Genomic DNA, 27,198 nt, shown 5'->3' with positions numbered 1-27,198 from the left:
AGAACAAACCGACATATAGCCTTTACTTTTCCCCATCAGCTCCAAACTATTCTGCATTGAGTTACAAAGTGAAAACCAGCACACTCTCAGATGGATTTAATTTCTGTTTAGGCCCAATGCCAGACAAAGTTTTGCCATTGTAAAAAACTCAACTCTATCTTTTCCATGCCATGCATACAGTCTCATCCTTCCCCATCTTCCACACAGATGTGCACACACACACACACAGAACCAGCCACTCCTACAATGCAGAACCAAATCCATCTCCCCTGCTGTCTTAGCTAGGCTCATTGCTTTCCCTAGCAAGCCTAGTAGGCAAGTTGGATTTGGTCTATATTGCAGATTTTTAATATGTGGGAAAATGAAGGCTGCATAAGACACACATTTTCATGTCCTAGATATTGTCTTGATAATAAACCTTTTTTAAGAAAAAAATAATTTTACACAACCATGAAAATATCGGTTACAGGAGTCAATTGTTCCACAGAAAAATAAAAGGGTTAAAACTTAATTAAAATATTAATGCTATAACTCAAAATACAATTTTGGCATAACTTCAGATAGCGATTGTACCATGGCATTTTGGCTTACAGAATCATGCAACACATGGATTTCAGAATACAGAAGTATACAGCTTTCAAATGCATACAGAAAAGAAATGGGTAATAGAACAGTTAAGCTTTTACACATTCATGGCAATTGTCTTCTCTCTCGTCCTCTTCCTATGGATGCTGCATGAACAACTGCACTCTATTTTTATGAAGTGCAGACATGTTTGCTGCCATTAAAGCTAAAGCAAGTAGTGGAAAACAGGAGAGGAGGTAGATTGAATTACTGTGTTTGAATGTTTGCCTTCTCCTCTACCTTGTGCCATTCTCCACAAACAGAAGTAGAGTGTAAATGCTAAAAAATAAATGTATAAAACGTTGATTTGAGCCAATTCATGTTCATGTTTTACTTGCAGAAAATTTTTGTCTTCTTCTGTTCATTAACCTACAAAAATGCTGCTAATAGTACAATGTGAAGAACCATAAGTGACCTTTCTAAAGAATTAAAAATAACTAGTTGGGTCTAAAGGTGGCTTCATCCTGTATTGAGTTTTGTGTCCTTTACCCTTAAACAAGTAATAGAAGAAATTCCAGAAGTCTGCCTGCACACTTAGGATTGCCATAATGGTAATAATGTACAAAATTGTGTTCCAGTTTACACTTGTCACAAAGTTTCACAGGTATTGCTATATTCCCTGCAGCAGCGTTGGACTAGTCTGAGTGTAAATAAATGTCACGCCCTACCAACAAGAACAGCATTCCCGCTAATAAAGAAAATAATACTCCTATAGGAGCCAACATAAATGACCAGCCATAACGTACATCAACAGCAAAGTCTGGGCAATCCATTTTTTTCATGTTTGTGTAGTTTTCCAGATCAGCCATGGCCTGGACCCAGATGACATACATCACGACTACCAGCGAAAACAAGACACCTGGAAAAGAAACACAAGTTTTAGCAACAGAGTGTGAGACAGATGCTCGGTGCATTTACTGTATTACCTAAATATCCATCAATGCTTGAGGTCCTGTCTGTATGGCACAGTCAGACACTACTGGATAATTTTTTGCCTTTGGCTTCCTCTATCTAGCAATACTTCCATCATGCTCCTGATTTTCACCAAAAGGCATACTCCCATGACAGAGGAAATATCTGAATTTGGCAGGCAGACTTTGTTGACAAAATTCATGCAAAATTCATACTGTTTTGAATTCAGGGGTCAAGGTGGGGGAAGGAGAGGGAATGGAATGGGACAATCTGAGAAAAAAAAAAGTACTTTTGCTTCCCAAACTCTGGCATTGTTTTATAATCAATCTTATGAATGAGATATAGAAAGGAGTGGGAAATCTTTCTATTATCTTCACCTCTCTGCATTTGCTTCTTTTTTCTTATGAAAAGGGCTGTGTTTGGAACACAAAACTTCAGTGTACTCTCAAATATTTTGCATAGAAATTCAAATATATTTAATTCAAAATCATCCACATTTAGAAAAGAAGCTCTTGGTAGAGGAACAAAACCAACAATAATTAAATAATAACTTTGAATCAGGCTGTTAGTAATAACCTCCAATTGGATACAACAGTTTCCTGAAATTAATCCACCACATAATTCACAGCCTTTTCCTAACCACTCCTCTGAAAGGCCTTTGAATTGTTTATACATGATAGTAATAGGAGCACATGTCCTTACAAACTTTGATAATCTCCTTGTTACTATACACCAGAAGGAGATATAAGAAGAAAGTGCTTTCCAAAGTATCAGTTGCATTCCTAATATTTCATTTCACTTTAGAGGAATGTGGACACTTGAGAAATGCAAGCCTGCAGAACAGATGCTCCAGAAGAAGATTTGCAGGAGGACCAAGGGCACGAGACTAAATTTTTTGCATGCTTCAGCCTGTACTCATTTGCTCCCTGAGCTCCAGCTGTCATAGCAGAGTTACAGCAGCAGGACCATCTATTCCAACATTAAAATATTTGAAGGACACCACCCCATCACATTTTTATTCCAGAATGTTTAGGTGCCTCATTCAAAAACAAGTCAGTGCACAGTCCTGGGAACACTTCACTACCAAACTTGAGGCAACAGGCTGTAAGTCAAAGTTATTTGTGGTCTCTTCTCCATCCTGCTAAATACTTGCAATGCAACCTTGAACAAATGTGACATTTGTGGCAAAACCCACAAGTGAACTTTGTAAGCACCCATGGCCATTTGCTTCCATCTCTACATGTCTTGGTAACCTTTGATGGTTACCTTTCCCCACCCCAAATTGAGATGCAACCTCACAACCTCCTTTCCCCACCCTTTCTGCCCATTTACCAGGGAGCAGCTGTTGTCCTCACTCCCTCACTTGATGCAGACAAAACCAGGCAGGTTAGATGCAGCAGCATCTGGCTCAATCCTTATAAACACTGCTTTTTGAAGACCAACAAGAAAAGGGCTGAAGTAGTTAACCTGAGGCATAATCAGAACATTCCCAAAGGATGTGCAATTTCTAAGAGGCTGAAATAATAGTAGAAAAACTAAATAAAGAAGGAGGCAGACACATTTCATGTCTCTGAAATACACTTCCAGGATTACATTTTTTGCTAAGGTTCAAATTCCTAACAAAGTTTGAAAAAACCCAACACTCAACTCTAAGAGGCATAAATTCAATTTTGAAAGTATTTTACCTAAGTAAAACTCAATTTTGATGGAATTTAGTACTGTGCTTGTATTAAACATAAAACCACTGAAACAATCAGAGAAAAGGATTGCCTTAGGGCCAGACATGAAGAATGAGAAATTAAATTGAAGACTCTTCAAATATAATTCAAATTGAGAAGAAGATTCGTAGAACAGAACATCTAATGATAACAGATAATGTAGGCAAAACAGGGAAATTAGGAAAAAACAGAGCTAGTAACTTTTGATAAAAAAAGCAGAAAGATTCAGGGACAAATTCATAAATTGAGTTATTAGATATATGGATTTTGTTCAAGGTTTCAAAACTTGAACATAAAAAATTATAGCCCTAAGATTTGGAAAGATACATTAATAATCTGGCAAAATCCCTAGGAACATTGGAATTTACCTCTTCAACTGGCTGTGCCTATGCATTTTCATACTAGTCCTCTATTTAACCTCTACTATGGAGAAAACTTAGTCCAAAACAACAATAATTACAAAAAAAGTAGTGATGTATATTCCCTTAATATAGCAGCAGGTAAGTATAACCAGGCCTTGCACATCTGGAAAGCCCTCTGGCATCCTGGGTAGAAGCAAAGTTATGTAGAGCAGTTAGTCAAAAACATCTGTCATTAAAACAAAACTGCATCAAAGGTGCTTTAATCTAGAAATGGGCAGCCCTTGCTTTTCAGGCACTCTGCAGCTACACCTAGGTGGTTAAACTAGAATCAACACCATGTAGGTGCAAAATAGCAAGCCAGTGGTAAAACAACTTCAGGGAATCTATCATCCATCGGGTGTGATTTCACAGCAAACTGTTACACCTGTGAGCGGCAAATTGTCGGGTATGGAAATTTGCAGAAGAAATGTATGTCAAGCAGAGATAAATGTCCTTCCTTAAAAGGGAAGTAAAAGAAAGGGAGACTATGTAAACCCTCTTATTTAATTAAGGCACTAAAGAAGTATTTAAGGGTTCTCATCACCTGCTAATGGAGACTAATTAATAGGTGTATTACTTAGTATGTTCAATAAATATCTTAAACAATAGAATTAGGCAAAGTAAAAACTGACCATGTCCTGTTGCCTCCATCAGTATTTCATTCATTAGCACTCCTTTTGTCTAATTCTTTTTCAGAGTTATGAATTCAAGGGAGTTAAGAGCTTAGACAGCTTACTGAATGTATATTTACCCTGAGAAATCTGCTCCTGCAGTCTTGCACTGACAATCTATTGTGAATGTCATGAACTCTCAAAGCCAAGCTCCAAGACAAAATTACTGAGATTTTTAAAAATCCACAATTTCTTGAAGCAAATATTTTTAGGGACACTGTGTGCTGTGATATATTTCTATGTTTTTGGCATTTAGACCTTTTTCATAGAGTGCAGGCGTCCTTTTGCCTTTGCCTTTTAAGTGAATAAAAAATAGAACAGCAGTTGCATGAATCAGGAATGATGGGGGAAATTATTCCTAGAACATGAAATATGTCTGAGAGAGATTAAGACAAATAAATACTTCCCTCCTACTCCTTTTTCTTTCTTTTATTCAATTTTGCTTTTTTTATAAACACACATGTTTGAAACACAGCTCTGTGCAGTGTGATAAGACGTGGACTTCTCTGAGGTCACTGTTTTCTGTCTTTCACATTCATTCTTTTGAATTTCTTTCAAACAAATACTTGTGCATATTGTAGAGGAGAAAGAATACAGAACCTTTAGAAATGTCTGTGAATTCAAGAAGCAGTTTGCTGGCCTTTAGTACTGATTCTTCCCACGTAGAAATGCCTTTCACTTGTCAATGGTGAATGGCTGTTTATGGCATGAATCTTTTACTATGCAGACGCAAAGACAACAGGTGCTGGAAAGAATGATGTGAGCTTTTTACTTATGCCTGGAAGTTTAGAACTCTTTCTCTCACTTGAGGAAAACTTCTATGTGTATGTGCATATTTTTTTTATTAAATGCATTTTTCTGTTCCTGTCCTTATTCCAGATTCTACCACCTATTATTTAAAAATAATGGTTGGCATTCTCTGCTGAAGTACACACAGAGGATCCCATGCAAAAGTTATGGGAGTAGGTACATGTCTCGGAAAACAGATTTTTGTCCTCATCTAGGATCTTGAGTTAAAGTACCATCTTTTTCACCCTTTTGGCAAGAGCAGCAGTCATACTTCTCATCTTGCTTCTTCACCAGGGTATGATTCTGTAATGCTCTGTGCACTTCCTGGTATATTGCTTATTGGCATCAGTACAAGAGGACAGTTTTCACCACCACTAGGCAGAAGGAGGCACAAGGTAATTATGGACTTTATTGAAGGCTGCTCTAAGAGATCATTTTATGGCAGCTTTCCCTTCTTTTCCTATGACAGTACCATAGCTGCTCTTGGATCATCCTCTGAGGTTGCAGGCATGGAGATGAGGCTGCAAAGTCACTGACTGTGGCATCATTGAACTGATATTCACTTTTCCCCTCAGGTATTGCAGCTGTAGTTTCACCTGTGGCCTCAGGTGGTTAATAAGGTCACAAAGTTTTGCTACTCCCAGTTAAGGAAAAATGGGTCAGGAAAATGATGGTGTTAATTGTAGTTATAATGGCCATGGAATGGCAAAGGTTAATATCCTAGGAGGAATACAGAAGGAAAGACCCAGAAATTAAGAGAACACACTTCAATCTGTGCAGAGAACTGGTAGGCAAGGTCCCAAGAGAGGCTGCTTTGAAGGGCAAAGGCTGCCTTAAAGGGCAAAGGGGCCCAGAAGAATCTGGTGTTGCTCATAGACAATTTCCTTAAAGTACAAGAATGGTCCCTTTATGTGCACAAGAATTCAAGTAGGTCTGGCAAAAATGAAAATTAACCTCATACAGATCTGCATTACCAAGAACACCATCATCAGATTTGAAAATACTATTATCATCCTTTATTCAACATTTGTGATGTCATATGTGGTAAGCCATGTCCAGTTTGGGGACATAGACCACATGGGAAATAGAGATACTGATAAAGTGAGGTGATGAACACTAAAATGGTGAGGACAATAGAGAACAAGTAGAGGCTGAGTGAGCTGGGGAATTTTAATCTAGAGTAGAATAGTCTTCATTTTTCTAAACGGACTTACAGAAAAGATGGGGATAGACTTTTCAGAGACTTACAGATTTGACAGGTTGAAATGTAATAGTCACAAACTGCATCAAAGGCAGTATCAGGTGAAAACAAGGAAAAAATAAAACATTTCTCACAATGAAGTTGTTAAACTAGAACAAGCACCCAAAGATGCTGCGGAACATCAGTTAGTGGAGATTTTAAAAACTTGATTGGATAAGACTCTGAGCTGCTGGATCTAACGTTGAAGATAACCCTGCTCTAAATGGGATGTTAGACTTGATTTCCACAAGAGGTCCTTTCCAATGTAAATTTATTTGTGTCATTGTTTAGGCTTCTTGAATGGGTCCATCCAAAAGGCAAGTCTGTCTGCCTTATCACAGAGAAGGTGAGCTGTCCATCTAAGTGTTTCTTACTGCTGACAATAGACATTTAAGCAGTTGGTTCATACAAAACAGCTTTCAGATGGCTGAACAGTTGGCATGAATCTCATTCCCAATAATATCTTCAGCTACTTCCTGAACTCTAAGACGTCACAGCAGACCATGCTACAAGCTGTACTCTTCAGATGAGGGAGAGCTTTTATCTTCTGCTAATTTGTAAGTTAAGGTAGCAGAAGGATAAAGATACTTCGAGTCCAATAATAGGTATTAAAATTATTTCATTTAACTTTTCTTTAAGACATGTAAGTAAGAAAATGACTGATCTCCCTATCTTCTTCCTAACTTCCAAAGAACAATCATCTTGTCTAACTTCCTTCTCAGAAGACTATTCTCTACAGTTTAACACATACTCGAATTTTGTGTTAAACAATATCCAGGCTGTTTCAAAACAATGTGTATAATTCCTGTTTTTTCCTTCAAAACAAACTGCCAGTTTCTGTCTTAGAAGAACTCTAACTTCACCAAATCTAAGTCACATTGCATCTTTTCATTTTCCCTTAAGGTCTGTGTTTAAGTAGATGCTTACCCTGGCTGCATCCTGATCACATGTTTAAGAAGTGATAAATATGCACCACTTCTTATCACTCTCCCCTTCCATATCCTCCTTTGATTTGGCAAGCAGTAATGAACAGGCTCTCTAGTCCTGAAGGAGATGGGCAGAGGAAGGGATCAGGGCAGTAGGAACACTATAGAGCACATTACCCTCTTCTGCATCAGATTCTATTTTATCTTGCTCTGTCTTGAGAAAGCTGAATGGATCCTATTTTCTTCTGCCACCACTACTTTTTGACAAATCATAGCAGGGTTTTGCTAAAGACCTTTGCTTTTCAGCAACAGTAATGGTAATAGAAAAATAATATAGCTTTTTTCTAAGGCCCTTACTGAGAACAGTCCTGAAGTTGAAATATGCTACATACAGAGAGAGTAAAAAATCAGGATTTCCCTTGAAGAACATTTGCTCTATAGAGACAAAGGGTGAAAGGGGCAATACACAGACACAAGGTCACACACTGGGATAATAAAGCTCACTTAACTTCACAACCTAAAGAAATAGTCTCTCTAGATTCTCTTAGTAAAGGAAAGAGAGGTGTAGGGTTCCTCCATAGCACATTCATCTGATCCAATTAGGCCCCTCTTTCAGTATGAAATTATTCCCCCGCTGGGGGAACTTCTTACATACCTACTGTTTTTACTGCCAATGAATGTTATTGCCTCTTGCAGACCTCCTAGGGAAGCCAAGGGAGGCTAGCACAGGCTAGGGATCTAACTTTCTCCTACTTAAATGAGGGCAGATGAACTGACCCAGAGTGGAGAGCACAAGCATCACTTTGCACCTCTCCCCATCAGTTCCACATATTTCAAGTGCCCTTTTCCTCTCAAACAGCTTCTGCTCCTTTCTAGTGACAGCTGAGGTTTTCATGCATTACAAATGCAGAAAAAGAGCAAGACTCACATGGGCTCTTGCCCTGCAAATTAGTGACAAAAAGCATTGAAATATCTTGGAATCTCCATCAGCCTATGAATATTTTTTGTATGTCTTTTAAAGTGTGGAGGAGTAATTCTCAAGAGATAAAATCTAAGTATGCGGGATTTTATTCAACTAAAATATTATAAAATACTTCCCACACTTCACTGAGAGTCCTTTGGAAGGGAATAATGATCACTAGCTGTGTATGAAGAGCTTAGCAGTGCAGTGGATGAGCAAGGTCAGGGGGTCAGTATGAGAAGCAAAAAGAGAGCCCAGGCCTTGTGGGTCTGACACTGGTGGCTCTGCCCTGTAACACAATATGTTCTCACAGGGCTGCCTCTCACCAGGCTTTAAACCAAGGAGAACAGCAATGGAGCACATACTATCATTTACATCCATATCACTGTATCTTACACAGCAGTGTGACATCTTCACAGACTTCCCAAGGTTAAACAAACAGCGTGCCAGTGAGCTGTGAGTATCAGCTGAATCCTGGGAGGGTGCATCCTCCACCCTATCGGTGGGTTATGAGGAAGGAGGGAATTCACTTATTTGTTATCTTTCATTCACAGAGGTTTAGAGCTCCTACTTACTCATACATGGCAACTATTTTGTTCAGTCCTATCACATCCAAAACATTTTCCTGTATTGGTCGTGTAAATCTGTTCTGTCTCCCAACTTCTTCAGTCCACTGTAATCATCTTTTGCATCATTGATAAAGGACAAAGCTAAAGCCTCTCCTTAGCTAAAGCCTTTGAGAATCCTCTAAGGCAACATCCTTAAATATGCATTCTTTTTCTTGTTAAAAAAAAAGCAGATTGAAATTGCAGTGTAATTCCATGATTTGTCCTGGATGTGTTTGGGATTTTTTAACCTTAACCCAAAAATAGCCTTTATAGTAGCTTCATGATTAAATAAATGTGCAAAGAATTGTCTCCAAGACAGGCACTCCACAAACCAAAGGATAGAAGCATATGCTTTCTCTTTCTATTAACCATGATTGATATAATTTTTGGTTAAGGAAAATGGAAGAAATAACTCATCCTTTCTACTCTATAATTGACTGAGCAAACAGTATACCCACCAGCAATGATGAAAAAGCCTCCTCCTGCTTTGTATAGAATGTGGCTGGCAAAAGGAGCTGCACAGATGATGATGAAACTAGCCACCACAACAGTGAGCACTCCCAGGAGCATAAGAACTGTCCAGAAACCTCGATAAACTGGAGAAAATGAAGAAGGAAGAAAAATAATACAATTGGTTTTGAATTTATCCAAGTTGGCTAACAAAGATTTTCCTTTTCCCTTCTCTTATCACTTGCCTTACTAACAAATGAAACATTAATTCTATTTTACATATTTAATATATATCATGTGGATCAAAATAGGTTTGACTACAAGTCTTTACCTGATGATCATGGAAAACAGCATGTAAGTTATTGTGAAGGAAATCCATCTGCTGAATATTTAGCAATACCTTGTAGAGATAGCAAGCTGACCAAACTGACACACTTTAGAAAATGGTACAGCAAAGATACAGTAGTGATTCTTTGGTATAAATGACTAGACTGATAGGATACAATTATTTTACCAAAATTGTGTGAAAGAAGCAGAGAGCTGCAGTATCTTGACACTCTTAGTGCCCAGACTATATCACCAATAACAATCTGTAAGTTCTTTATAATTTACAGCTGGATAATATTCCTTATATATAGCCATATTCAGCAGAAAGTAACTTAAGCTAGGAGCAGGGAGAAACTAATAAAATGTAAACTGTATTTCTGAAATACAGCTAAGTGTCTTAAACCAGCCTATTTCTGCTCTAAAGCTCTTTGTATTTTATTAAATTTAAAATGTGATGTTTCAGAAGTCCCTGTTAGGCAGTGCCAAGCAGTGCTGAATTAATGGATGCAGCTGGTGATAAATGAGCTGAGAGTTTTGTGACATACTCTGGCCAAAAGAGTCTTTCTAACAATTAGTTTTAGCTGGTTAATTGCACATCCATTTAACAAAGTCATCATTTTACAAATGCTACAAGAGTGACATAAATTTCTCCCATGAATTTAAAAATTGGTACATTAACACAACCCATTAGTAAAATTATGAGTTGTAAAGATCTCCATCGTCAGATCTAAAAATCTTGAAGCACTGACAATTCAGTCAGTGAAAAACATTTCCACCCAACTGAGGGAAAGCATATAAGCCAGCTGGCAAGTCAGGAAAAGTGTATCACAAAAGAAACTGCCACTTATCATCTGACAGCACCTACTTACTGTTATGGAAAAACACAACCAAGCAACTATTATACTGGTTCATATCCTGAAAGATTCAAATTCATACAGCTTGTTAGAGACAGCTATTCAGTAATAATTCAGGTTTGCTCTCATCTGAAATCTGAAGGCGCACTAGGCATTATCAGCTCGTGTTTCCCACTAATGTATTCCAAGTCTATGGTTTTTAACTTGACCAGCTTAACACAAGTTAAAGTATACATCATCAGGCTTGTAAATGTATGAGCTAGATCACACTCGCCACATTACACTAGCCACACTTTTTAAATAACACCTTTTTTAATGCAGGCAAACATTCAGAGACATAATTTTCCACCACACTGATCAGCGGATTTGGGCATAAAAAGGATGAATGTGTCTTAAAGTACCTGGCAGAAGGGTTAAAATTGTGGTTTGGTTCATATCCAAATCTCCACTTCACATAAACAAAAAAATATTGGAAGAGTAGGTAAGAAATAAGGCTATGGCTCAGCAAAGCAGTTAAATGCGTGTTTTGCTTTAAGTACTATACCTCTTATGGGATTTAGGCACCTGTTTAAAGTTAAACACATAGTTAAATGATTCACTTAATGCAAATGGACAGCGAATGGAGATCTAGAAAGGTAAATCTCTCAAGTCCTTCAGTCTTGGGTTTCTGAAGCAATTTCATATTATTTTACTCATGGGGCTACTTTGATAAGCTTCATTGCAGTCTCCAAGTCTATGGGACATTACTTCCTCATTTAAAGCCTAATACCACTAAATCAATCTATAACCACCCAACTCTTTTACATGGGTGGCCCAAGGTACTTCAAAGTCATACTACATAATAGGACACATTGGCCAAAATGGACCTTGAAAAAGCCTTCTTGTTTATTATTATGGTCAGTCACCTAAGTCATGGAGCAGTGTTTCTATTTTCTGAATGGAAGAGGACACGAGATTTTCCATCATTACAAAACCAACATCCATTTTCATTATCTGTTCTTCATACAGGAAGCTTTGAAGTCTGCTTTTAGTGAAATATCATCAGAAAAGCTTGATTTGATGCCCAAATATTCTTAGAGCACAAAAGAAGTACAAATGTAACTGATGAAAATTTGTTTCGACCTCTCTGTAACTATAAAAGAGAAAAGCTGTTTCTCTGCTCCAACACTGTATTTTATGCATTATGTGTGAAATACTGATTTCACCTAGCTATCACCTGACAGAAGCTTCCATTCTATTTCTCCAAAACAGTTATTTACTCTAAAGAATCATGGATAAAATCTGATTATCCTAATTCTTGTTTATTAAGCTAATTCAGTCATTAAATATCAACTGAAAAATAGAGTGCAACTGACAGGTACAAAGTCTGCTCACAAATCTGTGACTTTTCAGACAAAATACTACCCCCTCTAATCTGCAAGGCAGAAAGTCATTTGCTTCATTTGTGGCACAGGTCTGAGGAAACACCCTATCATCACTTGGACTTTTGCTTTTGTAAAGGAATTAAAAAGCCATCATTTTCCTGCAAAGATGGCTTCACTTATTTTATAATCTGACCATTTTTACTTAGATCACATTTCCCATCTTCTCTGCCTAGATGGGCAAGATCAATTTCTACAGGGCTAATAATTCAAAATTAAAACTCAGGCCTACTGCTGTCATTTAGCTTAGCTGTCATCTATAGATGAACACAAAAGATCTGGATGAAATTAAATCTTTCTAAGAATGAAATTACTCTTCAAGTCAAAAACTTTGCTGCTCTGAGGCTGAGACACACAATGATAGATAAAATGCAACAGAAGATGCTGCTTTGAATTACTCTTCTTTAAGTCCCATGAAAAGGGCTGACACTGTGATCTGAACAGTCTGTTTCAAGAAACAATAGTTTGGTGAACCCATACAAAGTGTCTCTATACAAAGTGTTAACAGAAGTTTGCACAGTTTCAAGTTTCACTGAGGTATTTCATGGGATAGCCCATGTTGTGGTCCAGATGACAAGGAGTACCCTTGTCTCTTCCAGGTACTTCACAGGTATGTTAGTTACCCACCTCAAACACATGCATTATTCCAAGTGTTTCCTACAACAGAAGAAATAAAGTACAAGTACGATTTCAGAGTGCAAAGTAAACATATCTGCAGTGTATAAAATCCTAGATACCATTGCTCTGTGTTGCAGAGTGCTAAACAGAAGGTTTTGTAACTCATCTTAGTGAGCCGCCCCTTGGTTGAGTACATTTGCCTTGGAAATGACAGGCAGGCCTAAAAATAAAAAGACTTAGTGGAAAACAGGAGTACACATAACTGCACCATCAGGCCTGTATGGGAACATTATATTCCTCCAAAACTGCATGACCTGCAGTTTTCCCTTGCTACTTGTTTTTCTCTCTAAAGATCCTAATTTAAGTCCCAGAGATTTTCCATTATTTGAAAACTAGAAGTATCTGGGTTTGTGCAAGGGACCAAATTTTGGAAAAAAGGGTGAAAATTACCAAAAGCCTTATTTTCTAGTATAGTAGAGCCCAGCATTGATTACAAACTGAAGTTACAGACTTCTATTTTAAGATGTTACTGATGCATGATATTAAAGAAGCAATAATACATTTGAAAAGTTACAGAGCTGTGTCACCTACAACACATACTTGGGTAGCAGTCATGGATACCTCTGGACTCCACAATAGTTAGTCAGGAACAGCCTAGCTAATGTCACAAAGCAACACCCTTCTACAACTGGAGATGTTAACATCAGCATCATGAAAGCATACCAAGTATTTCACTGCCCTTGCTGACTTAAAGTGTTTTCAAAATACAGCCATCAGTCCATACAAGTACTGTGGTCTACCATAAAAACCCCAGCCACTTAATCCTAAATTCTGTATCAATATGAATTATTAAGTGCTATAGGGATGAAAAACCTTTTGAAACATGTTAGTACAATGCCACATAAAAATTTCCAGGGGTAGGCAAAATGATTTGGAAAAGTTTCCTTGAATTATCACAGACAAGCTCACATCCAAAAGGGAACATTTCCTGATCTGACAGTGGATTGTATTTTAGGATGTGTGGTTTTTTTACCTCTCTGTTTAATACAAGAGATATTGAAATGCTTTTGACAAGAGTATTGCCACACAGAGCCAATGCAGTGAAAGGCGAAGTGCCTGAACTGCTCTCAACCAGAAGTAACTTCTCTGCAGATAAACAACTGCAAATGAAATCACCTTATCTCAGCAGCAGCATAGGAGACACACCGGGCAACACAGTAAACCTTGCAAGACTTTTCTCAGTTTCATTCAGCACCCTTTACTATCCCTTAGTAATTTTTTTTTTCAAAAAACAACTTGAACAGTAAAACAACTACAATATTCACAAGATGGATACACTGCTTTTTAAAATGTTTCTTACATTATTGCTGCTTGGGGGACTTCAGAGATCACACTTATAAATGTAATGTATTGTAATCTCTCATGAACAATTATATGACTATTACATAAGAGCATTTTTTTTCCCCCTAGAAATAGACTACTGCTAATATTTCACTTGCCCAACCTCTATTTTCAGATTTCATTGCTGATATTTTCCAGATTACTTTAGGTAAATTTCAACCCATTAACAAACCTGCCAATAAATTTGATCTCATCATGTTAGATTTAACAGGTGCTGAATCAGATTTTTGCTTCAGTCTTATAAACATTGTGTACTATCCATTAGGCATTACTTCAAATGCTGGCAATGTGCCCAGTACTGGACAAAATAGGATACTAATAGTCAGGGAAAAAAATCAGATATTAAACTAATGTGCTAGTGCTGCCCCATTAAAATGCTTCCACTTCAGCTTCAAAACGTGTTGGGGAGATTTACAACAGTTAGGGAACTATTGTTTATTTCCAAATTAAGTTGAAAAAAAATCCCATCAAAAATAAAATAATGAATTGGTGAGTAAGTGTTAGATTTTTCACTTCTTTTTCATAGGAATAATCTCAGTATGACCAATGGGACTATTTCCATGAGTAAGAAATTTCCACATTTTTCAATAATAGGCCTAGTATTGTCCTATAGTAAAAGAGCTTTAGGAAAGTGTGATAACCCTTGAACACCAGTGTTAAGTAATCTAATGACATGATATTATGCATGAATCTAGCTAGCAATGAATTCATATTAAGGTACTATACTATTATGTTTTCAGAATAGCCTGATGGGGCAACTAATCTGTTTATGATTAGGCAAATGTATGTTTATTTTAAAATATATAGGTTGCTGCTGTGGTATTTCTACTGCACGGTCTAATTTTTTTTTTTTTATTATTATTCTTAGTTTGTAGTTTATTGCACTTGTATATGTGAATCATCATAAAAATGAATCTGCTAGCTACACAGTGAGGTGCTAAGTCTACTTAAGAGCTGCACACTATAAAAGTTGTCATTCCAAACCTCTGTGCCATTACAGAAAGTCACTTAAGTCAGGCTTCCCCTGAGAACCTGAGAACATGTAGAACCTGCTTCAGGTTAAGATAAGTTACATGGCCTACGAATTTCTTCAAGCACATTAACCATAAGAGATGGATCACACAGCTTTTGACAATACCTTACACTACAGCTAGGGGAAGTCCTCCCCACTCTGTCAAGATGTTTAACAAAACCAATGAATGCAAAAAACCATTATAACCAGGATTAAAATATACAGCAAACTGCAATTTCAAAGCAGTGCTATCTAACCCTTTGGAGTTGATCATGCTTCTAACAGTAATGATCAAAAGATAACTGATCCAGTAAAGCAAGCATGCAAAACTCCAATATAACCACCCCTGAAGGCTTTTCTGTATTTGCATTTCCATCTAAGGCTATGGTCCTTGACACCAAGAGCTCATAGTTTAAGTTTGTACATCAGAATGAACTGAGCCTTTGGTCCAAAGCTTTGTAAGGCATAGTGAAACACTAGAGTTCCCCGACCTCAGTGCTTTAAGATTTCTGGGAACTATAAAACAAATGCAAACCCAACATACAAAAAGATGTAAATAAATTAGGAGAGGATAGGTGAGCCTGTTTTAAATTCTGGCCTATAAAAGCTCTGAGCCAAATTCCTACTAAAGCCAAAGGAGTTATGCCAACAGAGAACTTGGTCCAGATACTGCACTCAAAAAGCATCAGAGATTTCATGTTCCTCGGGCAACTTATCTTTGTCTGAGCTCTTCTAGCGGGATGGTGACATGGCACTCCAACAGCCAACTACACTTGTGCCTGCACACAAGGGACTGCACAAGGGGCTAAAGTTAAATTCAAATTCCCCTGATAAGATCCAAAAGTCTCTTAAGCCAAATAAGTAAAAAAGTCACATACCTTTACTTGTTCAGAAACTTTACTTGTTCTGAACAGAAAGTTAGAGATTTTTAGAAAATGTGTTGTATACATGTTTGATTTTTTCTAATTAAGTTTAAAGCTCTTTATTCAGCTGGGGAGGAGATTTGGGCTTTTTATCATCCCCAAAAGAAAGCTATGAGTCATGAAAATGGCAATGTTTTATCAAGAAACAGTAGCAGAACCAAAAAAGGGGACAATAACCTTAATTTTTTGGTAGTGCCCTTTTATTCTACGCTTAGCTGATGCAAAGTATTAGATGCAGACAACTGGATATACAAATCATAGATGAAATCTTGTTCTTCACGAAACCAGACCAAAGCCTTTTGCCACTGGCTTTACAGAGAACCACTTCCTGCACTTGGAGCCAAGAAGAGGATAACCTTCTGGCATTTCTTAATTTAGCAACTGCAGTTGAAGCAAGGCTTTTAAAACTCGTTTGCCAAATCCTATGGGCAGGATTGTCAAACTAGACTAAGGAGAAACATGTTTTGAACTAACAGAAGAGATGATGACATAACCTTCTTCATAAAAAGTTGTGAAAGACTCTTGAACAATCATATCTGTTCTAGTAAATAACTCGGCTTGGATGCTGAAAATGAAATGTAGGCATAAAAACCTCAAACCCTCTTCAGTTTTAATGAGCTCGAAAGCAATCCAACTGTATCTATTTATATAGCAGGAATGGCCCTGAATATACTCTACCTGGGCCAGCATCTATAGTACAATTCTGCCTACTTTTAATCTCCTAATATGAAATATAGATAGGAAAATTATATTTGAGCAGTGGTTCTTTTGGCAAACATTAACTAAAATTAATTAAACTTTTGATGATATTCCTTCTCCTTTCCTTTTTCTTTGTTTGTCCACTTCTGTGTAATCATGCAATATAATTTGAGGAACCTTTATGAATGTATGAGTGAATGGTGGAATACAAACTCTGTCTAGGCTATTAGGAGCTGATGGCTCTGTCACTTTCAAATGGAAAGATAAACTGTTCTAGATGTGCCATGAAGTTACAGATTAGATCTCTGAATGGTGAGGTCTGAATTCTTCCTGGACAAACAGTTCATAATTTCTAAAGATTAACAGAACCATTTTAATTCTAGTTTATTTTCTTTTTCATGTCTGCAGCATAAAAATTGGATTCTAAAGACACTTCAAGGTTAGCAAAAGCATAATTACAGATTCAGGACAGGAAGGAATCACTTAAGTCCCTTAGTCAGCAAGCTCAAAGACATGTAGCATGCACACATCACAGGTTGTTTAAAAAGTCATATGAAAGAGATATCAGAAATTATTTACTTCAAATATGTTTTTATAAAGCTCTCAATCTGATTAAATGTACCTGATATTTTTAAGCAGTTTCTAAGTGTTGTAAAGACAGAGCTTTCTAGGCTATTCAAACATAAAGTTTTCTATTAATGTTTATCTTTCACATGTATATAAATATATACTTACATGTATCTCTATTACAGTACAAGAGTTTCTCAGTGAAATATATTGAGTCAGTTAAATAAACTTAGACAGCATCAAGACTCTGCTCCTCCTTCCTCATAAAGTAAAAATATAATACATTTCCATATGTGGTTATTTATTTAACACAAAAAAAACCCAAAACCAAAACTAAAAAATCCAATCAAAACAAAAACCAGTTTTATTGAAATACATGACAAGAATACTTGTTTAATGCATTCAGCCCAAGGAAGATATTTACTATATTGGAGGAAAAAAGCACTAAAAAAAAGGAAACGTCTAGTTTTTATTTTTTTTTCAGAAAGTACCTCTATTTTGCCATCATGCTAAAAGCGAAGCATTTATTTATGTGTTTTGTTAAACAGTAGCTTAAATATGCATGTTGTAAATTTATGAGAAGTATGAAATACCAAAATTCTGTTAATTAAACTGTGTGGAGCGCATTTTGAAGCATCTAAATTGTTTTCTTGAAATGATAGGCATTGCATTCATTTGCACCAAACAATACTTACTGATTGCAGAGTCATAGGAGGTAGAGTTGTGTTCATCTCGGAGAAGAGGAAATGGGGACAGGTAAGCATGTGTACAATTCTTAGAAGGTGACTGGTTGGCTAAAAATGAAAGACAGCTAAAGATTAATATTTTACTGCCTTAACAAAATTGTTGTCTGTTCTTCAAATGGGCAAACTGAGCTTCATAGGTCAAGATTTCAGGTCCTTTCCTAGGCAACAGCTTACAGTGAATTTGGTTTGGTAAGAGATACTAGCCTTGTTATCCAAACAAGAACATTCCTTAAAGAGCAACAGAGATTTGTACCCTGGGATAGTAAACGAGCTCTGCTGAAAGCACACTGCAATTTATATGTGATGCATATGTATGTCTTTGTATGCATATGTACCTTTCTCATTTGAGGGTTAATTATGTTTTTCTCATTGTTACATGTGCAGAAAAAAAAAAAAAAAAAAAACCAAAAAAAACAAAATCAAGGCAATTACTTTTTCTTTTGTAAAACAACAACGAAAATATCAAACATCTTTGTTTGTCTAGTCTATGGAATGAATATCCTCCAGAATAGGGTAATTTCACCCTTTATAACAAATTCTTCTAAAAATATCAACTTCTTCCTGGCAAAAGACAAAAGCTGACTATAACTTAAATCCCATCTAAATTTCAGGTTTCCTGACCACATAATTTTCCAGATAAATAACATGGGGAAATTAACTGCTGTGAATATTATGTTTTCCATCCAAACCAAAGCAATATACTTAGCAAAATATGGGCTATTTAAGTCAAATTTGATTGATGACACCTTTTCATAAGGATTATGGGAATCTTGCAATAAAGTGAAGGAGCTCCCTATCTCAGAGGGAGTGTCAAAGACTGAAGAAGGTTTTTGTGACTTAATGGGAGATTTTGATTGTAAAACACTATCTGATCTTGGAATTCTATCTATCCTAGAATCCTGGATGTAGTGAAAGAAAGCAATGGGTCACCTGTGATTGTAATAAGGGAACTCTTCTGGAGATGGTGTGTCCTACACCATTTTCGCTGTGGAGTTGCCCATTCCCTTCTTAACCCACTTGTAGTCTGTTAAGAGCAGATGGAGAAACTCTGCAAGCAAAAATTCATGGACCAGGCTAACCACTAAGCTCTTTTTTCCCTACTTAACAGAAGTAAACCAACTGTTTAACAGCAAGTGGTAAAAGACTGTGTAGCTAAGAATGGACTCAGGTTAACAGGGCATCCATAACAATCAGTGTAACCTGACAGCTAAACGTGTATCATTTTGTCCTGGGGTTTCCTATAGTACAGATTACAAAAGTGTGTGTCAAGAATTTATTTTAGGGTAGCTGCTGAAGAACCTGATCCCCAAAGAAGGCATATGAAATCTAATGATTCGTAAGATAGAAGTAGAAACAAAAAACACACCAAGCCCCAACAATTTTGAGAACAAACTATCTTAGATAATGTAAAAGGAAAAAATTACTTACTATACCAAAAATTCCACATGCTGGCATTATTATCTCCTACATTTCCACTAAACCAGCACCTCCAGAAGAAACCTTCATGATGTAAAGTGGCCTTCTCTCCCTACAGAGGAAGGGAAAAAAAAAGAAAAGAAAGCCATTATCATACAATTTTTGAATGGCTGAAAGAATTAAGTTCAATTAGATGCTGAGGTAAAAAACACCACCATCATAATGACACACAATCTGTCTGAATTTGGGTCAGCTACAGCATTTATAAACAGTCATTCTTTTTTGAAAGAATATCATATTGCAAAAGCAGTATCACTAAATAAAAATTAATTTTAGAGCTGATTACAAATGATTATAAGAGGTTTTGAGGCAGGCTTGTAAGCCTCCAGAAGGTCAAAATTAGTATATTAAAAAGTATATACAGAAATAAATTTTTAGAAAATAAACACAATTAGTATATTCAAGCGTTCATACAGAAGTAAATTCTTAGAAAATAAACACATCCAAGAATTCTACATATATAATTCTCATTATAAATCGAAAGTTCATACTAACCCCAGCATTTTCAGGTGCTTCTGAGCAAGTTCCTATTTCTGTCGCAAGAAGCCAATAATCAGTTCCAAATGCCACCAAAAAGAGCAAAACTCCCAGAGCTGCAAAGAAGCCTCCAAAAAATATCCCCACACTCAGTTTCATTATTCAAGTTAAAAAAAAACCACAAAAAACACACCAAAAAAAGCCCAACAAAAAATACACCAAAAACCCCCTTAATTATTTTAAAGATTAGAAGTAAAATTTTAAAAAAATTATTGTAAAAGTAACTAAAAAACTGTTTGGAGAATACAGCTCATATCTGAAGAAGTTTCTCTTCACTTGACTTTCTGCCTGTGCCCTTCTTTCCACTGCCCTGTGATTCAATTTGTGTCTCCAAATTTGTGTTCCATGTGGCTGACTCAAGTCTGACAGATGAAAAGGGCCTTCTATTTTAGGACACTGATGGCAGAGCTTTGCTCTGTTTCGCTCTCTGGGTGAGGCCAGTCAGAAATAGCTGACCTTCCCCTAACTAATCAGGGATTGACTTGAAATATTATTGCAGCTGGTGTATCAACATCAGTGGAGATGGAGATGGAGTTGCAATGGCTCTGTCCATCTATGTGAGCAGTGTTACAGAGCACACAGTAGTAGCAAGGACTTCCAAAGTTCAGGTCTGGTGGTGAACGTTCCCTTAGCTGCTAACAGGAAAGTAAACTCCTTCAACACTTTGGAAGTTACTATAAATCATGTTATAAAATGAAGGCTGAGGATTTTCCTACAGAATTTTAAAATATGGTAGCCAAAATGAATAGATGCCTCTGAAAAATCCTATATAACAGAAATACACTTATCTTTAAATATTTACATCCTACCTTTAAAGTAATAACTTTAGCAACACTAAATGCAAAAACACTTGAATGCTTTATTTATTCAGATTCATCTTTTTTGCATATATCAAAAATTTATGCAGTTAAAAACTCATTCAAGCACCTGATAAAAAACTTCAATCTTTTCGAAACAAGAAGACACTTTCCCAAACACATGCTTTGGCCATTTTTGAAAGTGATGAGGTAAAACATCTAAATTACACTGTACAAGAAAAAGGCTTTTTCAACAACTTCATTTCATGCCAAGCAGGCCTTCCCAATCTCTCATTGCTTACAGGGCACGCTCCTATAGAAATGTATAGAGTTTATAACATGCAGTAGGTCCTACAGTCCTTACCAAATAAAATTTCATTGGAATTATTTATCACCAGAGTAGAAAATTTCCACTGATACCATGTAATGGGAAGTTCTGGGCTCAAGAGAAGAAGAAGTTAAGCCAGTTTACTCCAGCAAACACTTGTCACAACATTCTATTGCAATAGGCTTAGGACTCCAGAGGGACTCCTACTTTCAATATGCCAGTATTGGTTTGGACAGTGCATCAGCATGCTTGAGGACAGCAAAGAAAAACTGCTTCTACCACCTCCCTTCCTTTCTACAGAGATGAACTGGTATTGTGTCCTCAGTGGTTTTATACCACTACACAATCTGCCCAACATCATATTCACATGTGTTATGAATCATTTTATTCAAACGTGATACTATACTAATTTCATAGACAAGCACATCTAATATTTTGTGGTCTTTTTGCACTTCAGAGTTTCAGTGTATGCAGAGCAGCAAATGAATATTCAAACAGACTCTTTTTGCCATATTTGCTTTTCCTGACAGCCACTGATGCAGTTCATTTTGATACAGCAGAAGAGAGGTGTTTGGAAACCTAATTTTGGAATGTGATGTTTTATTGTTCACTTCAACTTTTGGTCAGCCCTAAAGTGGTCAGGCAGGTGTATTAGATAATTGTTGTAGGTCCCCTCCAGCAAATATTCTATTCTGTTCTGTTCTGTTCAATTCTATTCTAATGTACCTAAAAAAAAAAAAAAAAAAATAGGATGGTAGGATTCAGGTCAGCACTAACATGCCCAAATTTAAACCATTTCATATAAGCTAAATGTCATTCCATCATTATCAATAGTGATCATATACAGTGGAGCCAGAGAGGAGTTCATCCCAACCTAGATTAAAGTCACAGGACTCCTGTCTCAGCCACTGAACCACAATTAATAAAGCAAACAACCAAAAAATAGCAAATGGCCAGTTCCAATCATGTTGCACCTACCTGGCTTCAGGACAGAAGTAGGTCAGTGACTCTGTGAGCCTGTTTCTGCATGAGAGTAACTTACTCTTGTGAGTAGCTTCACTAAAATCAGTTCGCATGGAAAGTTTCACTGAATTCAAATGACAGCTGAATTACTGCCTGTGCAGTGCAAGTATTTATTTTTAATATACTGTACATGCACTCTGATCTCAGTTTAGCATGTTCATCCTGAGAGGATCTAATTTAATTATTCTCTTTTATATTTATGGCACATTCTCTGGCAGTGTTATCTTCTAAATACTCTAACATCGCCAGCATTATGCCCGTCTATGTCAAGAATGAATCAGAAGCCATGTTAAGACTTGTTATGTCAGCTTAAAAATTCATGTTATCCACCACTTGAATACTCAAAGAAAGTCTCAGGGCACTTTTTCTTTAATTAAATTAAATTCTGAAGGTTCCTCAATAGAAGAGAGAAAGTTTTAAGGCAGAGAAAAGAGGGCCAAGCTTATCAAGGCAAAACAATCATTATTCTGAATCTTAAACAAAGTCAATCCCCAACTCCTTTCAAAACTCCTAAATTTCTGCAGAAATACTGTAATTTTAAACCAAAAGGACTTAGTCAAATTTATCCCTACTATAATGACAATGAAGTAATTAAATCAGCTTTAATAGTCAATCAGTTTGGCTAATTAAGCCCAACATTCATTGATTTTGTTGACTCATAGTGTGAAGATTGAAGAACTCACATATTTGATGGATTTCAGTCTCATTTAACAAAGCTGCAAAAGTTTTTTGATTTTATTTCTGTTTATTCACCAGATAGGGCTAAACTAAGTCCCAAATCTGCATATTTTATTTATGTATATAATAGCTCCAGTTTCAACACAGTATCTGAGCCCCTCCTTGTGTATTTAAAAATAGAAAAGGAAAAGAAATTAAAAAAAAAAATAGCAGGCTGCTTATTTTTTTCCTTTTCCATCTGAAGGGGAAAAAAATATACTTATGGGAAGTGGATGTTGTTTATTTGCTAGTTTATGTTTGTGTGTGATTGAGTAAGTGTCGGGTGCGTATGTTTGGAATTGGCAGGCAGCTCCTTATCTGTGCTGGCAGATATGTCCATGATCTAAAAACAGCCTTTTAGAACTGGCTGCATGTCTCACTATATACCAAGAAACAATCTCAGCAAACGCCTCAGAGCTGAGTCCTTCTGAGACCTCAATGCTCATTTACTGTTCTGAACAGTAATGGGAGTATCTCACCCACTGATTCTGATCTTCATCCTGTCCATCCTCCCCAGCTGGGCAGATGTTACGTATTGCACCAACGCAATCACTTGTCAGCAGAGTACTAGGCAGACAAACAGCCTGACACCTTACACAGCATACCTGCACACATCTTGTCCATCAAATGTGTGCCTGGAGTTCATCTTTAGGCTGGTCACTTCAGGTTTCCTCTACTGTCATACGTCACTTTTACGGCACAGTCCATCTGACCTTTTTTTGGATGACCACCTCAATGTGCAAGCAACAGTGCCCTAAAAGTACAGTCACTTTCGTTGGTTGTTTGCTGGTTTGGTTTGGTTTGTTCACTGACAAAGAGAGGGTCTGAAATAATTAGTTTGAGATATAACCACTTTATTCTTAATACTACAGTAAATCATACCACAAACCACACAATCACAGAGCAACTGAGGTTGGAAGGGATTTCTAGAGGTTGTCTTGTCTAACCTCCATGCTCAAGCAGGACCACCTGGAACTGATTGCCCAGGACCATGTCCATTGGCTTTTGAACATCTCTGAGGCTGGATACTCTAGAACCTCCTTGTGCAACACCTGCCGGTGTTTGGTCACCTTCACAATAAAAAGTGTTTCCTGATGTTCAAAGCGACCCTCCTGTGTTCCAGCTTGTCCCCACTGACTCTGGTCCTGTCAATGGGCATCACTGAAAAGAGCCTGGTTCCATCAGTTATTTATATAAAACTCCCTCTGAGCCTTCTCTTCCCCAGGCAGATCAGTCCCAGTTTTCTCACCTTTTCCTCACAGGAGAGATACTCTGGTCCCTACAGCACTTTAGTTGTCCATCATTTGAATCCCTCCAGAGTGTTCATGTGTCTCTTGTATTGCAAAGCCCAGAACAGGACACACAGCATTCCAACTGTGGCCTTACCAGTGCTGGTGTAGAGAAGAAGGAACACCTCCCTCAACTTGCCAGTAATGCTTTGCCTAATGTGGACCAGGACACCATCTACCTTTGCAGAGAGGGTACATGGCTGGGTCAGGTAAAAACTGAGTGGATATTGTAGAAATGTGCTGAAATCCCCCACAAAAGGAGGAAATCAAGCCATTCTGAACACAGGTATCACTGAGTCATTCATTCTGCATGAGCTATAATAAGGTCACAGAGATGACAGTAAGAACAAAAGGGACATAAGCAGCCCATATGTCAGCAAAAGCTGCAACAGGAATTCTAATAAACCTACAAGAAAAATCTTCTTTATGAGGCATTACTCCCACACATCACTGTGTATCCAGGACGCACTGTTAGGCACCTGCAGGAATACATGATAGACTTGCAATCATCCTGATGAACAAAGCTTCAGGCTGTACATCCCATTTGAACCTTGCCTTATACCCTCTCTGTGTTCAGGACTTTGACACTACAAAGCATCACAGATTTATTCAGCTACAGAAAGGAAGACAAAACTTTAGTATGACTGAGTGGATCACTGTTTCATATATCCCATTCTATATTATGTCTTGCATTAAAATTACATTAGATAAAAGAGGTAAAAAGACAGCAAAGCATAATTTCTTTTTTAATTGTGTGATAACACTGATTCAAGTAGTGATGAATCCACATCCCTGCAAGTGGGCAAGAATCATTAGAAGTATAAGCACATGCATCTGAGTTCCTCTATCACATCACCATTGTGAGTGCTCTAAATTTTTCATGCAATTATAAGATAGCGAGGCCAATGCCATTAATGTTTCCTGGAATAAAGTCATGACACATCACATGTTCAATTTTCACAGAAATGAATGAGTTGCCTAATTCGAGGAAGTTTCCTATGAAAGTAGTTATGCATAAATAGTCAGAAATTAAAAGCTGGAGTCTTCATCACCATTCTTGTTGCTGCCTTACATAGGTCCTTACATAGCAGGATGCTAATATGAATCTCACCAAGGCTGTAACACCTTCCATTTACTGCATAGACACTTTCTGATATACATAATTTTGGATTTATTGAGGAAGCCTGAAGAACTAGCCTTCAGGTCTTTTTGTGCCCTTCCAGCTTCTACAGAGCTACTGACTTTAAAATAAATAAACAAATAAATAGATAAATAAATAAAATAATAGACTTGGTGAGGGACTGGGGGGAGTTGGGGTCCAGCATGCAGACGGGACTGATGTGTGTGATGTAAGGGTACTCTAATACATCAGAAAAGAGACTGAGGTCAACAGGAGTCATCCCAGCCACCTTCTGCTCCAGAGAAGGATCAATAGTATCTAAACCGCTCCCAACATATTTATTTTATCTGTTAAACATTAATTCAAAGAAACACAAAAAGCCATGTGGCCTTAGTTATGCTGCCATGAAAAACTACAGAAGGGAAGTAGACCCAATGTCTGAAATAATTCCTTCCTTTAACAAGCTGTTTTATAAATGCTTTCTAAGCCTGTCTGACATACCAACCTGATTAATTTACAGTTTTGAGGGTGGCATCAATTAAAAGGTTTCTTTTCAAATTCCTTAAATTTGAAGATCTTTTCAGACAGATTACACTTTAAATGTCTTTAAGATTAACTGCAGATTCCAAACTCAAGTTCATTTACAAGTACCCCTTAAAATGTTCTGGACCACTGGATTGTAACTTTTTCTACTTCATTCAATTTGTATATGAAAAGTTGAAATGACTGTTGAAGTTACCCTAATGATCTGAAGCGGTAAACCAGAATGAAATAAGTCATTGTTAGATTCACTAAATTTGATGACAAATTGCACATTTAGGGGTCTTGACCTTACGTATTTGTAATGCAGGAACTCAAGAATATATTCCATTTACTGGAATAAATCAGTGTAGTTGTCTTAGATCTGTCTCACGGAAGTATTTTACAAATTTTATTTAAGAATTTATAAGGTTTAAAATTTTCTCCACTATTGAAGTAATGTGAGGATCTTTTAAAAAAGAATTTTATTAGATTTCAGATGACTTCCATCAGTGCTTTCACTATGTCAGGGCTTGGAGCACACACAGCCACAGAGCTGGCTGAGCGAGGGCAGCTGCAGACTGCCTCAACCCCTTGCTTGGCAAGTGACACCAAATATTTACAGTAGATGTTTTCACTAAAAGGCTGAAGATTCCTCACGCATTCCCCTCATGAGCAAACTGAATCTCAGTCATTCTCCCACATACTAGTTCTCCTCCCATTCATAATTTGAGGCAAGAATTGCCCAACAAGGCTGCGGGTAATCTGATCTCCAGCAGCTCAACACTGGAAGAAATGTTCCTTCTGCCATTAAAATCTATTTTTTTTTCACTCTCTCTATTTATGTAAAATTAATCTTTCATTAGGACAGCAGACCTAGACACAATGTTGCATTAGTATATAAACTGAAAAAACTGACACAAATGTAATAAATTTAATGTAATAGAATGCATTTTTACTTCTGGTTCCTCCATTTCTTACCAAAAGATGAGCACCTTTTTGGGGGGCCACAAAATAGCAATAAAAATTTAACAGTTGCTGGCCGAGTACTAAGACTACCAGGTTTATCTTAATCACAGTCACAACAGAGAGGTGCACCTCCTCATGCTTTGTTTCTAGCATGATGTACTTCACACTTACATTACTTACATACAATGGAAACAGAGTACTCTAATTGTGTAGCAACAGTAGCCTGCATATTCTTCCTGGTTCTAGCATTATCCATTAAACCAGTAATTTTCATTCAATTGCTTCCACCAAGTCATGGAAAAAAAGATAGAAAGAGGATCATTTAGGCATTTTTGAACACACATGCTGCTGGCCACTTCTGAGTATCTATTGTGTTCCTGTTTTTAAGAATCATCCAGTAAAAAGTCAAACACCTTAAAGTAATGTAAGTGTACTATATTGACAGTATAATTTTAATCAACCAGCTATGTAATTCTGCTCCCAAAGATATTAGACTAGGTCTATTTTCCTTAGGACTCTGATAAATGGTCTTCATTGTATTTCATTCCCTTAATT

General features: G+C 37.0%; 1 protein-coding gene across 1 annotated transcript; it reads right to left on the bottom strand.

Moving 5' to 3' along the window:
- Nucleotides 1–390: 390 nt before the first annotated feature.
- Nucleotides 391–20,064, bottom strand: TMEM182 (transmembrane protein 182). The gene is made up of 5 exons (XM_014893337.2): nt 19,840–20,064; nt 19,297–19,396; nt 17,818–17,916; nt 9,309–9,446; nt 391–1,483 (listed from the first exon to the last, which is right to left on the bottom strand). Exons 1-5 carry the CDS (start codon nt 19,978–19,980, stop codon nt 1,260–1,262), a joined length of 702 nt encoding a protein of 233 aa, XP_014748823.1. The 5' UTR covers nt 19,981–20,064; the 3' UTR covers nt 391–1,259.
- Between the last annotated feature and the right edge of the window lie 7,134 nt (nt 20,065–27,198).

The sequence above is a fragment of the Sturnus vulgaris genome, chromosome 2 (genome assembly GCF_052056855.1).
Source record: "Sturnus vulgaris isolate bStuVul1 chromosome 2, bStuVul1.hap1, whole genome shotgun sequence".
In the NCBI taxonomy this organism is placed as follows: Eukaryota; Metazoa; Chordata; class Aves; order Passeriformes; family Sturnidae; genus Sturnus; species Sturnus vulgaris.
Note: the sequence above shows the minus strand (reverse complement) of the source record. Positions and strands in the feature narration are given on the sequence as shown.

Coding starts and splice junctions, on each gene's coding strand:
- TMEM182 (XM_014893337.2), bottom strand. CDS start 19,980: ATGAAACTGAGTGTGGGGATATTTTTTGGAGGCTTCTTTGCAGCTCTG. Junction 17,917..19,296: donor CATGTGGAATTTTTGGTATA/GTAAGTAATTTT, acceptor TTTCATTTTTAG/CCAACCAGTCACCTTCTAAG. Junction 1,484..9,308: donor AGGCTTTTTCATCATTGCTG/GTGGGTATACTG, acceptor TTTCTTTTCCAG/GTGTCTTGTTTTCGCTGGTA.